This window comes from Centroberyx affinis, unplaced genomic scaffold (assembly GCF_046629955.1).
Source record: "Centroberyx affinis isolate AG114_WGS23_722 - 3 ecotype Tasmania unplaced genomic scaffold, CSIRO-AGI_Caff_v1 ptg005696l_1, whole genome shotgun sequence".
Taxonomy (NCBI): domain Eukaryota; kingdom Metazoa; phylum Chordata; class Actinopteri; order Beryciformes; family Berycidae; genus Centroberyx; species Centroberyx affinis.
The window spans coordinates 17,273-31,554 of NW_027282873.1; the positions used below are offsets into that span (position 1 = coordinate 17,273).

At 44.1% G+C, this 14,282-nt stretch overlaps 1 protein-coding gene across 1 annotated transcript in view; it reads left to right on the forward strand.

Annotated features, from left to right (window-relative positions):
* Nucleotides 1-505: 505 nt before the first annotated feature.
* The window catches only part of LOC139667679 (sodium/potassium/calcium exchanger 3-like), a gene marked incomplete at its 5' end in the record, with an annotated part of 44,658 nt that continues 30,881 nt past the window's right edge, over nucleotides 506-14,282 (forward strand). Inside the window, one exon of the mRNA XM_071547168.1 lies at nucleotides 506-637. Within this exon, the coding sequence (XP_071403269.1) occupies nucleotides 506-637 (132 nt within the window). The remainder of the gene's footprint in view (nucleotides 638-14,282) is intronic.

Sequence of the window (14,282 nt, forward strand, 5' to 3'; positions counted from 1 at the left end):
TAGATTGGAATCACTGATGCTGACCAAGCTAAGTAAAGAAGTGAGAACAGCCATTCTGCTGGCCTGTGTGAGATTCTTATGGTGGCCAAGACATTTCATGGTGCGGTCAGTTCATTACCTTGACTTGGCATTAGCCTACTGTAAGCTGACAGTGGGTGAATGTGTAGATAAAAGATGTGTGTGAAAAATATTTCAGCACTAATTTTTGATAAATCTTTAATACATGCAGAGATTACACAATTTGTTATTTCATCTCTCTTTTTAGAGTGTGGATTGTTAAAGTCCCTTACGTTCCTTATATAAACCCCAAGTCCTAGGTTCTTTTCTTCCTTGGATCCTACGTGATGCAATCAATATCTTTCACCGAGCCAACTCCCCTGGGACGGAGCTGCCATTGACGGTTTGCCTGGTGGTTTGACGTGCAGTGGAGTCTCCGATACTTTGTGCAGCCCCCCTAACCATTCCGTGTTCTCTCTGCCTCTCTCTCTCTCTTTCTCTTTCCTAGGATACGATGTGTCCAGCTCCATGGTGGTGGAGGAGGAGGCGAGGTGGGAGAGCCGCCACCTCCTGCAGGAAGTCTACGACAACGAGTCGAACCTCTTCTCCGACCCCGGAATCCAAAACTGCACTGAACCAGGTAAGAGTGGTTAAGACCTGAGAGACTCGGTGGTACCCACGTCCTAAATCTGTCCTGGGATCAAGACATAGTACTAACTGGTTTTAAACATGCTGAAGTTATTCCTCTAGACAAGAAAGTGCAGAGGGACTGAACCTAGCAACTGCAGGCCGGTGCTGATTTTTAGCATTATCTCAAAAATCATTGGGGAAGTTGTTCATGAACACCTGATGCTGATTTCCTGATTAAGGAAGGGGATTGATGAAGGCAAATTGTGTGGAATGGTTCTGTTCCAAAAGACGTTTGACACAGTTGATCATTGAATCACCTTAAACAAAGTTAAAGGCACTTGGGAAGACTTTTTGTAAATGGGCCAGTGGTCAGTGGGCATTTACCTGTGGTGTGCCCCATGGAAGCGTACTGGACCACTTCTGTTGTCATTATACAATCAAGCTCTCTGCTTTTGTGTGTTGATAACTCTGACTTGGCAGGAGAATGCCACTCAGCCACACATCGCCCTAAAGGCTGCCCCAGTATTGAATATTTATGAGAATTCCAGTAGCTCGAGGTAGACACTGTAATGCCATGCAGACCGAGTAGATTTGGTTTGCCAAGTACGAGTAATAGATCTAACTAACCCAAACAGACTTGTTGCCAGGTTGGCCGAGCTGAGCCTCTGAAAGTTGCTAGGTTTGTCTTCCGTTACATTAATGGGCATGTGTCCTTGTATTTCTATACTTATATTATTACATTTTGCCGCTTCTCACTTCTTTAAAGGGCTATTTTAGGGTTAAGACTAAGGTTCTAATTTGGATTAGGTTTAGTTTAAGGTTAGGCATGTAGTAGTGAAAGTTAGGGGTTAAGGATTGAATGTAGTCCTCACAAGTATAGTTATATAAACGTGTGTGTGTGTGTGTGGGGGGGGGGGGGGGTAAATTTGGGTTGCACACTAAAAAGACTGCTGTTGTATGTAGGGGGTGATACCAGGTTAACCACAATTAACATGACAGAAACCAAGGCAAAATTATTAGATTTTCTGCCTTTTTCCACATAGTAAATCAATCCAGAATGTCTTGTGTCCAATACAAGGAGACCCACAAACACACACACACACACACACACACACACACTATCCAGTCTCAGAAGGGATGGCTACTACACGGGAGACGAACTGAAGATGAAAAATGAACAGCACTCCCGCCGGTGAGGAGGGGGTAGATAGAGAGAGAAACGGAGAGAGCGATGTTGACGTAGAGATGAAAAGTGGAGGTAAAACACAAACTTCTCCCAGGTAGAAATCCTTTCTGCTCTCCTTGAGACAGTGTGCTGCGAACATTATTGCTGCTTGGCTGCGTGTGCGTGTATATATGTGTGTGTGTCGCTTCAGTGTGTACCAAAACCTCTCATGCTGTATGTTTGTTTTCTCTGCAGGCGTGTGTGTGTGTGTGTGTGTGTGTGTGTGTGCGTGTGTGTGCGCGTCGGTGTGCGTTTCTGACGGCATGTGTGTTTTCCCCGTGGCGCGGAGTGTGTGAGTGTTTTCCATGTGGAATCCTGGGGCTTTACAAGGCTGACGTCCTGCCAAGCATTCTCTTGATCTCATTGTAAACACACCGCCCCCATCTCACACACACACACACACACACACACACACATATACACACATACGCACACGCACACATTCCTCCTTCCTGCAGTTTTGGGGATGAGGAGATGGTGGATTCTGCAGACGCTGATTCCTCTCAGTCTCCCGGTCCTCCGACTGAATTCATATGGACGAGTTATATTTAGACAGCAAATAGTTTATAGCCTGTTTCTGTTTAATCACGCTTTGTCTCCTGAAACACTAATTACCTTAATAGGGATTATTCCTGCCTTCCTGCGCTAAAAGGGGCCTTCACAATGTGCTCCTCACGGCTCACTCGCTCTCTCTCTCTCTCTCTCTCTCTCTCTCTCACTCTGTCACCCCATTATCATCTGTTTAGTTCTCTCTCCCCCCCCCGGAGCGCTCGCCGTCTCTAGCTTTTTCTTTTTCTTTTCTGTCTCTCTCTCTCTCTCTCTCTCTCTCTCTCTCTGTGTCTTTTTTTTTTTTTTTTTTTTTTTTTTTGATGCAATTATCAGTTCAATTTCAAGTCACAGAGCATTCTCATCGCACACGAAAAAGCCAAACGAATACACAAGGCGGATGCTCCAGACGCACACAGTCTCACACACACACACACACACACACACACACTGATACAAATGCATGCTGAGATGACATGCGCAGGCAGGGATGTGCTGACACGCTCATGCATGCACACACACACACACACACATGCGTATGCACGTTATATCTTATGTCCATCTTAATAAGATATTTAATCTTGCATTGGGCGTTAAAGTCTTATTCTTCTCAAAACAAGTGAAACAGTCCGCCAGAGTGGGTTAGATAATCGATTTGGCTCGCTGCAGTTTAACTTCTCGCAAGATTTGTCTCAAAACAAATGACAGTATCGTGAAATAAGGACGATTGCCAATTGTGTATAAGATATCACGTGTTTCAAGCTAAATTGCATTGAAAAAAAGTCTGATTATTTCACCCCTTCTGCAAGACTTTCCCCTGTTTTCAAGAAAAATAAGAACAAAAAAACTGAAGAGAAGAAGGTTTAATCGTGACAATTTTTTTCAGTCTCCTGGTATTCCACCTGAATCTTTGCACGAGAGGGAAGGAATACAGGGGAAGGAGAGATTAAGATGTTGGGCTGGAGTGGGCTCTAGATGCTTCTTCCACAGCGACGGGTTTGGGGGGGAAATAGCCTCGGTTCCTATTTTTAGCGGCGGGACGCTTGACAGCTCCGCCGCCACGATGCGACAATGGAGCTGGGACACGTGACAGAGAAGAACTCCCAAAAATAACGCGGGGGGCCAGCTGGGGTCTGCGCGGTTTCCCTCGAGTGAGCGGCTGACTTGAATGGAACTGAACGGAGCTGAATTGAGTTAATGCCCTTTTCAGGAAAGAAAGAGGATAAAGGTATAGTGCAAATGAGACACGGACAGTACATATTTCCCATACATATTTAAGTTCTTAGTGAGTGTTTTGCATTGTTGAGGGGAGTGATACCTCCAAACCTCTGCACCCTATCTTTATCTACCAATCTAAAGCAATGATCCTCCAATCATCTAGTACAGTGATTCTCAACCTTTTTCATATCAAGGACCCTAATTTAGTCCACATCAGAGCCACAGACCCCCATTTGATGGGATTTTGTCTCTCAGACCCAAATCTGAGAATATTTTTATTGTTAGATATGATTTTGTCCAGAATTCCATGACTATCTGTATTGTAGGTAGAGAGATAACAGAGAAACTATGATCAGAACTGATTGTGTTAACTTCTTATAAATGAAATAATGCTGAAATAAAGTTTAACAATTCATCAATTTGCCTGGGAACCCCCTGGAACCCCCTCAAGGACCCCTGGTGGTCCCCGGACCCCACGTTGAGAACCACTGATCTAGTACATTAAAGGAGCTTGCAAGTCAAAATCATTGTGTATCTGGATGTAAGATGTGGATTATTATTCCATTTTGTGATCCTATTTTTTTTCTTGTTTTTCTTCCACACTACACTTGCCACTGTAATGACTGTGAAGATCTTCATAATTCATAAGTATTTCAGAAATCTCTTTTTCCCAGGACTCACATTGGGTACATTTTTTCTCATCCTCGGACCAACTAATACTCCAACTTCAACTGTAAACCTGTCTCAGTCAGAACAGACAGAACTAGCTTTTTCTTTAAAGTAATAATCCATATAAATAAATGGCTATTTTGCCACTCTCTATCACAGAAACTCAAACTGCATCAACAGAAAAATCCAAGGTAAAAAGACGTCACAGTCCCGCCCACACGGTTTGATTGACAGGTGATCTCTGGGAAGTGCAGTGCAGAAACACCACACCGATGAAGATGGAGACAAAATATTTAGCAGCTAAAATAATTTTTTTGAATAGAATATTATTGATCACCTGCCCATGTGGATAGTAGAATTGACAACATTTAGTGGCTTGGGATAAATTGAAGCCGAGGTCTTAGCGTACAAAGCAGTGGCCACAGAAGAAGAAGAGTCTCCCTTCTGTTCTGTTCTGTCAAAAGAAATATTATGTATTCCTATGGCCGCGGCTGTCTCTTCAAACCTGTAATTGGTTGGATCAATGACACTTACTCCGTCCTCTCATCTCGCCGCGCGCAATAAACACACAGCAGATGACACACACACACCAACCTGTGCACACAAACACATGCACACACAAATGAGAACACACACACACAAACCTGCTCAAACAGCCACCGATGCGTAAAGAAATCCATGCATACACAAACTTACACACCAGCACACACACACACACACACATGCCTGAACACAGACACCAGCATACATAACACAAACAACTGTGCACGCATCCACACACACACACACACACACACAAAAATGTGACATTCCACAAACCAAGGATTTTGTCGCACAAGCCTGTTTTTGGCTGGGATGCATTTTTTTTTTCTCATTTTTGTCATTTTTCATAAAATGTAAAAAAAAATAAAATAAAATTATAAAATCCTTCTGGGGTCAAACACCAGCACACACATGCACATGCACACACACACACACACGCTCAGCCGTGATTATGCATTATGACAGTGTGGTGTGTTGGATTAGAGATAATCGTGTTTACAATTGTCGACTTTCTCCTCTCTGCTTGTGCGCCGCAAACAGGGGGCCTCTACCTCATTAGAATGTGTGTGTTTGTTTGTTTGTGTGTGAGTGTGTGTGTGTGTGCGTGTGTGTGTGTGTGCGCCGTGATCGCAATAACCTCTGCCTGTTATTTTCCCCGCTCACTCACTCACATCTAGTCCCGTCTCTCTCCCGCTCTGTCATAAACAAGACCAGAGATCGAGTCGGATATCTTAAGCCAAGAGACAGTCGAGTGTCTTCCCCTCCTGACCTCGCTTATCAGGAACACTTCAGGCTACGGTCTCTGTCTAACAAATCATAATTAACCATACATTATGCTCTGTTACGGCCTAATTACACCGTAATTACACAAATGAAATGTAATTCGAAGGGTTACGCTCCTCTCCGCTCCGGTTCTCCCCCCCCCCCTCCGCTCTCTCGATTAATTGGAAATCAAACCAGATCGCAATATTGGCGGCTGAAATCTCTCTGGATGATTCCGTTTTTTTTTGTTTTTTGGGGGGTTTTTTTAGCAGATGGAAAAAACACGGAATTCCGGTGCTGTGCCGAACCTCTCGCCCACACATCCAGTCACACATTGCTGAAAAAGAGTATTTTTAAGCGTTTAGCATTACACCCCCGCGTATTTTTAGAATGTATGGGAGTTCGAGTGATATGGGTCTTGGAAGGCTGATATTATTTTGGGATTTGAAGCTGCCGAAAGCCATGATTTGGTGCCAATATTCAGTATTTTTAATTTTGACCACTTTTGTGCCAAAACGTTCTGAAAAAATAGCAAGTGTTCAGTGTTTTCCCACACAATGTTATTCTTGTCAGAGTGGGAAAGCTTCTGAAACAGCATTTAGACCATCATGGGACACTAAAACTCTCCATTGAATCCAAGGATCATAATAATAAAACATAGTCATGGATACTTGTTTGGAATCCGATCAGAATGTTGCATTAGAGCCAATTCAGGTTAAGGCTTCCCATAGACAACCAGTGTAGTGTTGATCAATTCTACAATAAATATGTAATCAATCGAACATCATATCCATCATATCAGAGGTGGACCACACTGATTTTTAATAAAGGGCAGATCTGATTTTTAATAAAGGGCCAATATCAATCATCAGTCCTATATCAACAAACTGAAACATCAATCTAACCCTAACATACTGTATTTTTTAAAAGCAGATGGAGAATTTATTTCATGCCATATTCTGTAAAAACAAAAAAAAACAAAAAAAAAACCCATCTGCAATCTGATGTATTTTGTCATTATGTTCCAGCCCTGATGCAGGCTAGTTGCTGCTGCTGCTATCTGCCTGGTGGTGCTTGCCTGGGCAGGAGAACAAACAGGTTTTGAAAGGCAGGCAGGTCATGTATCCCCCTGTATGTGTGTATGTGGAGCCCTGGGGATCCAATCCTCAATGGGAACTATGGTGGGGAGAGAAGGCGGGAGCAGGGACACGATGCCTAGCTCCATGCAGGGAAAGGGGGCTCGTGTGCTAGTGTGTGCATGATTACATGTGTTTGTCCCCACGAGAATGTGTGTATTTGTGTATGCGTGTGTGTGTGTGTGTGTGTGCGTGCATGAGCGTCTGATAGTATGAGTGTGTTTACCAAACCATCCCCTCCTTGCCCGCGGCCCATCTGTCACTCCAAGAAAGCTCACTAGGCATGTCAGGGACTGCAGGCCAGCTGGGAGGGTGTGTGTATGTGTGTGTGTGTGTGTGTTGTGCGCTTGTGTGTTTGTGGGGGGGGTGGGGGCGGTCTCTGTCACTTCATATCGCATCATTTCCTGTTAAGAAATCCCACCAGCAGGAAATAATCGGAAGTCTGGGACAGGAAAAGAGAAGCACATTATCGAGGAGGATAAAATTAGCTGATTTTGTCTTTTATAATCAAGGCTGTACCCCTCCTACGTTAACCCTTGAGGGTGGAACCAAAATTGGTGATACAAAAATGAATGACGTTATGCATTGTGGAGCTCTGGTGTACTATAAAATACAGAGTTACTGTATGAGATTTGATTTCTTGGGCTCGTTTCCTCATTGGAACTATGGTGGAAGGGGAGTGATGGTGGTTTATGGGCTGATTGTTCATGATGTGGAAATAGTGAGTAATTGAGTCAAATATTAATAAGCCAAACTTGTATTTTTCATACTGTAAGAGCAAATTGAGAAGAGATTTAGCTTGTTTATTTATTTCAACAGGCCACCGCAGCTTTGAATATTCATTTGTGTCATAAATGATAAAATTAACTTATTTTTTATTTGTTAGGCTGCATCATGGATTATCTCTACCAGGACTTAGATACTTTGGTTGTACTGAACATGGACCAAAAATAACAAAATGTGAACTTTATCCACATATTCATGATCTTTGAATGATGATCTTTGCTTGTGTGGTGGTAAAAGAACTGTTTTGGGGTTAAACATTTAAAAAAAAAAGATAGAAGGTATGCAACAGTTTTGCCAAATCTATGTCAAATCAAATGATGTTCAATATCTCAACTGCACTCCACCCAGATAAAATTCCAGGCTTACGAAAAGTAGTGCGATATCAGTTTGAATAATGGTAACATGTTGTTGAATGTAATGTGTAATGTGTAATGTGTGTGTGTGTGTGTGTGTGTGTGTGTGTGTGTGTGTGTTTGAATTTGTAACCTGCTGCTATGCCCCCTCTCCATCGCCTGTGTGTGGTAAGAAGACAAACCACACTCACTTTGCATAATGGTGTAATATAATGCATAGTCTGCCACTGCACTGACTTTTCCTCTGCGTAGGGACCCACACACACACACCCACACACACACACACACACACACACACACACACACACATACAACCCCGCACACATATGGAGATTAGGGCTTAAATGTCATATTACTCAGCACAGTGATGGCAAGGCAAACTACACGCAAGGTGTCGGACTGCATCAGCGTCTCTGAGGTGTGTGTGTGTGTGTGTGTGTGTGTTTTATGTGCCGCAGTGTGCTTGCTTATTTATGGTCCTGAGATTAAGATTTTAGCAGAACCCCCGTTTTGAGCTTCACTCTCTGTTTCACCTTTTGCTGAGCTCGGCCATACGGCACAAGAAGTGTGAATGTGTCAGTTAAATATTTAGCGACCGTGTGTGTGTGTGGCTGTGTATGTGTGTGTGTGTGTGTATTAGGTTGTACAGTACATGGTTAGCTACTACCTCCACAGGTACATCCAGTTTTCAGTGACAACCATGTTAGTGCCGCAGTCCTACTCCATGGATGTGAAGTAACTCGTGATTCAGTGTTAGCTGAATTTTAAAACGCAGTGCATGTCACTGTTATGGAGGGTTTTGTTACCCATTTATTGCCAACACAGCAGTTCTACAGCAATAGGTAAGGCGCTCCGGAGGGAAAGCATATTCAAAATGGGGTAGGGAGCCACCAGTAATGCAAAAATATCAATGTTTATTGGGTACCTGAAAACATATGAGGAGCTCCACAATTATACAAAAGCACAAAATAATAAGAGAGCTGTGAAAGACTCCACAGATACAGGCACACACCGCCGTTTCGCCGACGACACGAGTTCTTATGTGGGGGTTCCACATGAGAACCTATCGCAACTGGGCCATCTCTTTCTATCAATAACTCCAGATCCACCTGCAGTGACATGAAATTAAAATTAGATTCTGAGTTGATTGTATACCCTGTGACATTTATCGACATGTCACGGTTAATTACTGTCTTCGAGTGCCAGTGGTCGGTGTCAGCAGCCGATTTGACTGATGAATGACAGAAGTGACGAATGTCCAAAGGGTGACCGGATACTCTCCGTGAAGACACTTCCAAGGTTACGGAATTGGAAAGATTACTGATCACCCATCGTGCAAAACCCAACCCGGGGATTCGGTTGATGATCAATGCCAATAAATCACCCTCCGGACACTCGCGCAAATACACACCCGCACACACAAATTCAAATATACACACTACACACACAGGCACGCACCAGCGGTAGTCCCTCTGTAATGGTGTTTTTTTCCTGCTTAGAGGAAAATCAATGTTAATTGACTGAAGCTGTGTTTTAGGAGCCGTCTCACCGGGTAAAAAAATAGATGACCTGGTATGGAGCCCTGCGGGACTTCTCTCCCTCTGTTAAATTGAATTCACCCCGAGGTCTCTCCCTTACGCCGACCCTAGAGATCCAAAACCTATTGAATTTTTGGAGATTTTTCTTGTCAGTGTGTAATCCTCTGAGGAAAATTACCAAGAAGCCGAATGTCCCCCGTGACTTTAATCTGTAGCCGGCGACAATAGGCACACAGTCCTCTGAAGAATCACTTTCGAATGTATGTTTTTTCGCCCCATTGTCAGAAAGGTGAACACACGGCTAGTAGATGATGCTGTTTGCATGTAGTTGCACACAGTGGGATAAATCATTCAATCAATTGAGTCATTGAAGGGGAATACCACTTAAAGAGTCAATAAGCCACACACTGCTCTGTACTTGCTGTGACTTTTGCGATAAATAAAAGTCACTGTGCTCTGTATTCAAAGCAGTCAGCACCTCATTCAGTGTGCAATGTCACTTTTGATCTAGTTCTAAGACAGCCCAGCCAATATTTGTGGACATGAACAATTCTCTGTAATCACTGTTGTCACAAGAAGTGAAAATTATTACCATTGAAAACATCTAAATTTTGGGTATATTCACATGGCTTTGAGGAGTTAATATAATAATAATCAGGCTGAATCAGACTGAAAAAATACCTTCAGTGCACTGAACCACTGTTTCAGAGAAGCCTGTAGTGGGGTGACAGTGTTTCAACAGGGGGCGCCATACCATTATTATAAATTGGACCTTTAAGATATCAAATCTGGAGCTGCTCCACACACTTATTATACCATATAATACTGTATATATAAAATACAACAATGATGTATAACAAATGAGCAGAATTCCCCTTTAACAAAGAGGCTAGTGATGAACAAAATGGCTATTTCCCCTTACATTTTCCCTAAAATCTTTGGTAAAACAAGAATGCATTACTGACATACCAGGCACCCTTACAGCCTCTATTAGCAGCCAACACAAACGAATTGTTGCAGGGGCAGCAACATAGTCAAAGTCTTTGTATCAGTGTCTATAGGTGTGTGTATGTATATAGTGTGTGCGTGTGTGTGTGTGTGTGTGTGTGTGTGTGTGATGGAGGTACAGTCTGTAGGACCATTCTGCTGCTCGGGCAAATCAGCAAATTTTTTGCTGGTGGGAATAGACCCCCCCCCCCCTCCTCCCCCGCTGCCATGGCAACCAGTGAACCGTATCACCTGCCAGTGGATTTTGTGTGTGTGTGTGTGTGTGTTCAGGCAGTTGTGTGTGTGTGTTTTAGGGGAAGGAAGAGGGAGATAGAAAATAACACACTCACACTCACACACACACGACACACCATATGCATATTTCAGCGGTGCACCTTTCCACATCTTTCCCTGCGCACGCCGCCGTCCGCTTCATACCTGGACGCGGCCGACCCCGCCAACCCCCCCCCCCGCCCTCTCTCCCTCTCTCTCTCTCTCTCTCTGCATCCCCCCATCGCTCGCTCGGTGCCAGCGGCTGCGCGCGGTGCCAGCTGTTGGCATACCAGAGGCCTTGCAACAGCGCTTTTGGCTGCCGCTCCGGCCTCGGCGTGCCGCTCCGCATTCCTCGGCGCCACGGGGGATGTTTACATTTCAGAAATCTCCCCCGGTGGAAACAAAAGAGCCGGAGCTGACAGGCCAAAGTCAGAGGGTTCAGGAGGGGGGGGGGGAAGAAGGGGAAAGGACACCGGGGATACAGAGCGGAGTAGAAGTCTTTCCCGCCGCGGAGATTTGCGCGGCGCACTTTTGCAGATTTTACAGATGGTGTTGAGAAGTTCAAAAAGCCCAGCAGTGTTTTAAGTGTTCAGGCTAGTCCACGGAGTCTCTGATTTCCTCTCATATCTCTCTCCCTCCCACCTTTCTCGGATCAGCCTGGTAAAGAACAGCAGACATGTCGTCCCCCTTGCGAATGATACGGTCCAATCGGTTACAAATACCTCGTTTTGACCTGTACTTGCAGCGCCATCGGTGTGTCATTTCGAGAAGCGGCGGTGAGATGCATCATTCCCCCCCGGGTTTTTCGACGAAATCTTATCAGCGGCGTCTGAGATATCGCAGGTGACAACGTGGATGAACAAATGTACAACGTATCACCCCCTCCCCCCTGGGCCGAGCAAACAAACAAATGGAAGGAGGCCGATCCATAGTCTCGCTCACGGGGGGGGACAGCAGCCAGTTTGAGGATGATAGCATCGCTTCCCGCCGGCCAAATCTCTTACTACGCTCGTGATATCTTACTGCTTGAAGGAGGAAGCGGCACTTTCCCTTCTGGTTTGGCTCTTTTCATGGAAAGACTGCACACACAGGGGGGGTAGGAGGATTATCGCTCAGCATTCCCATTTGCATTCAGGTTTTAAGCCGCTGAAATGTTTTTATTGTTTCCATCTGTCAAACACGATATCTCAGACTGATGGAATTGTGATGAAACTCGGGGAAATGATGCATCTCAACGCTGCGTTCATTCTCAAAATGATGCTGATTGTCTTAAAGGAATAGTTGTCATGGGGGTGAGTAGAAATTCAGTCATTATCTACTCACCCCCGTGCCAGTAGAAAATCGGGTAAAGTTTCTTAGTCCATAAAACAGTCCCGGAGATCCATGGAAGAAATACAATGCAGCTTTCTCCAAAACAACTGCAGTCGCCGGAGACCTGTCTTCAGACCATACTTCAGACGTAAAAAAAAAAAACAGAAAATAACCACAGAATGGCTCCATGCAGCTGTCCCAGGATAAACCAAGTCTCTTGAAGCCAGCAGATCCCAAATTGACTTGAAAAGACCGAAATTGTCAGCATTATTTAGCTGACTCTAGCTGTTATTTCAAAATATGTCACTTTGGCCACCAGGCCTGGATAGGTAAGACTAGCTCAAATTAGCAGAAACAAGACTTCCGGTTTTGGCCGTTTAGCCTTCAAAATAAAAGCGTGGGATTTTAAAATAGGTAGAAATACTGTTTTAAACCAATTACTTTGTATTTAATTGTCAAATTCAATAAGTCAGCACCCATGTTAATGTTTGATGTGCACTTTAGTCGTTCTGTATGTATTCTGCACAGTGTAATACATGCAGCATTTATCGATTATACATTTTATGGCATTTTTACCTCCACCAAGGAGGTTATGTTTTCGGTGCCGTTTGTTTGTTTGTTTGTTTGACTGTTAGCAGGATTACAGAAAAACTATTGGCCGGATTTTCATGAAACTTCGTGGAAGGGTGTAGCGTGGGCCAAGGAAGAACCCATTAAATTTGGGAGCGGATCCGGAACCTTGGCGGAGGTCTGCGCTCTCCGAGTGCCCCTCTAGTTCATTATTATTATGAATTCAAACATTAATATGGGTGTTGTCTTATTGAATTAGACGATTAAATACAAAGTGCTACAGCTACAGATCAAAACAAGGTGACATATTTGTTACTGGTTGGTACAGAGGACTGCATCATTCGTAGGGGAATATACGACATGTTTACTGTTGTCGCTTTCTTCACTTTCATTAAAATGTTTAAATCCTGTGGAGCTCCTCCCTCCGCTCAGCGATGATTTTTCCACAGCGTCTGAACTTCTACGGCAGCTCACCCCTCCTCTTTTGCAGCCGGCAGCACATTATACAGCGACAGAATTTATGAAGAATCTGTCGAGAGAGATTATGAAAGAGCCGAAATGCGACTGCCCTTTCTCCCACACTCTCTCTCCTCTCACCATCTCCTCCTCTCCTCCTCCTCCTCCTCCTCCTCCTCCTCCTCCTCCTCTTCTTGACTCCTCTCCTCCTCTCCAACTTTATTTTCGGTCTGTACACCCGCAACGTTTTTTTCATGCTCTAAATCGACCAATTCTGGGAGTGCGCTTCCATCACGGTGCCGTTGCCACTGGGGTGGTGTAGATATCAGCGGTTTTGGGCCAGTAAGTGAGGATTATGTCACACTATCACCCCCAGCCACACACACACACACACACATACACAGACATACACACACACACATACTTGTATAACTATACTTGCTATACTTGAAGACACAGCATTCCTGAACACCTTACCCTAACTCTCACATCCTCTATAACAGTGGTTCTCAACGTGGGGTCCGGGGGCCACCAGGGGTCCTTGAGGGGGTTCCAGGGGGTCCCCAGCAAATTGATGAATTATTAAACTTCAGCATTATTTAATTTACAAGAAGTTAACACAATTAGAGAATGTAGAAGAATGACTGTTTTGATCATAGTTTCACTGTTATCTCTCTACAGTACAGATAGTCATGGAATTCTGGACAAAATCATATCTAACAATAAAAGATATCTTCAGATTTGGGTCTGAGAGACAAAATCTCATCAAATGGGGGTCCGTGGCTCTAATGTGGACTAAATTAGGGGTCCTGTATATGAAAAAGGTTGAGAATCACTGCTCTATAACTAACCTTCAAGGAATAGTTTGCCCACAAAATGAAAATTCAGTCATTATCTTCTCCCATGTCAGTCAAAAACCCATTGAATTTTTATACAGCTCCAGAAAAAAAAGCCTAAAATGACCATCAGATTCCTCCAAACAGCTCATGCAGCATAATCTAAGTGAAACTGTGGGTCCAAAAGTCCAATATTTACCATATTATCTCCACCCACTCACACACACACACACACGCTGGAGTCTGCAGAGTGATGTCATGTTTTGGAGCGGCGAGGGAATGTAAAGGCTCTGGAGGATCATGTTAGGCCAGAGAATAAAAGGAACATTAATGGTGGTGTGTTTGATGGGATTAGCAACAAGCCCATCTGCTTATGTGGACGCGGATGTCATATATACGATTGGAGTGCAGGCTATTCGCGTGTGAACAATGTGTGTGTGTGTTGG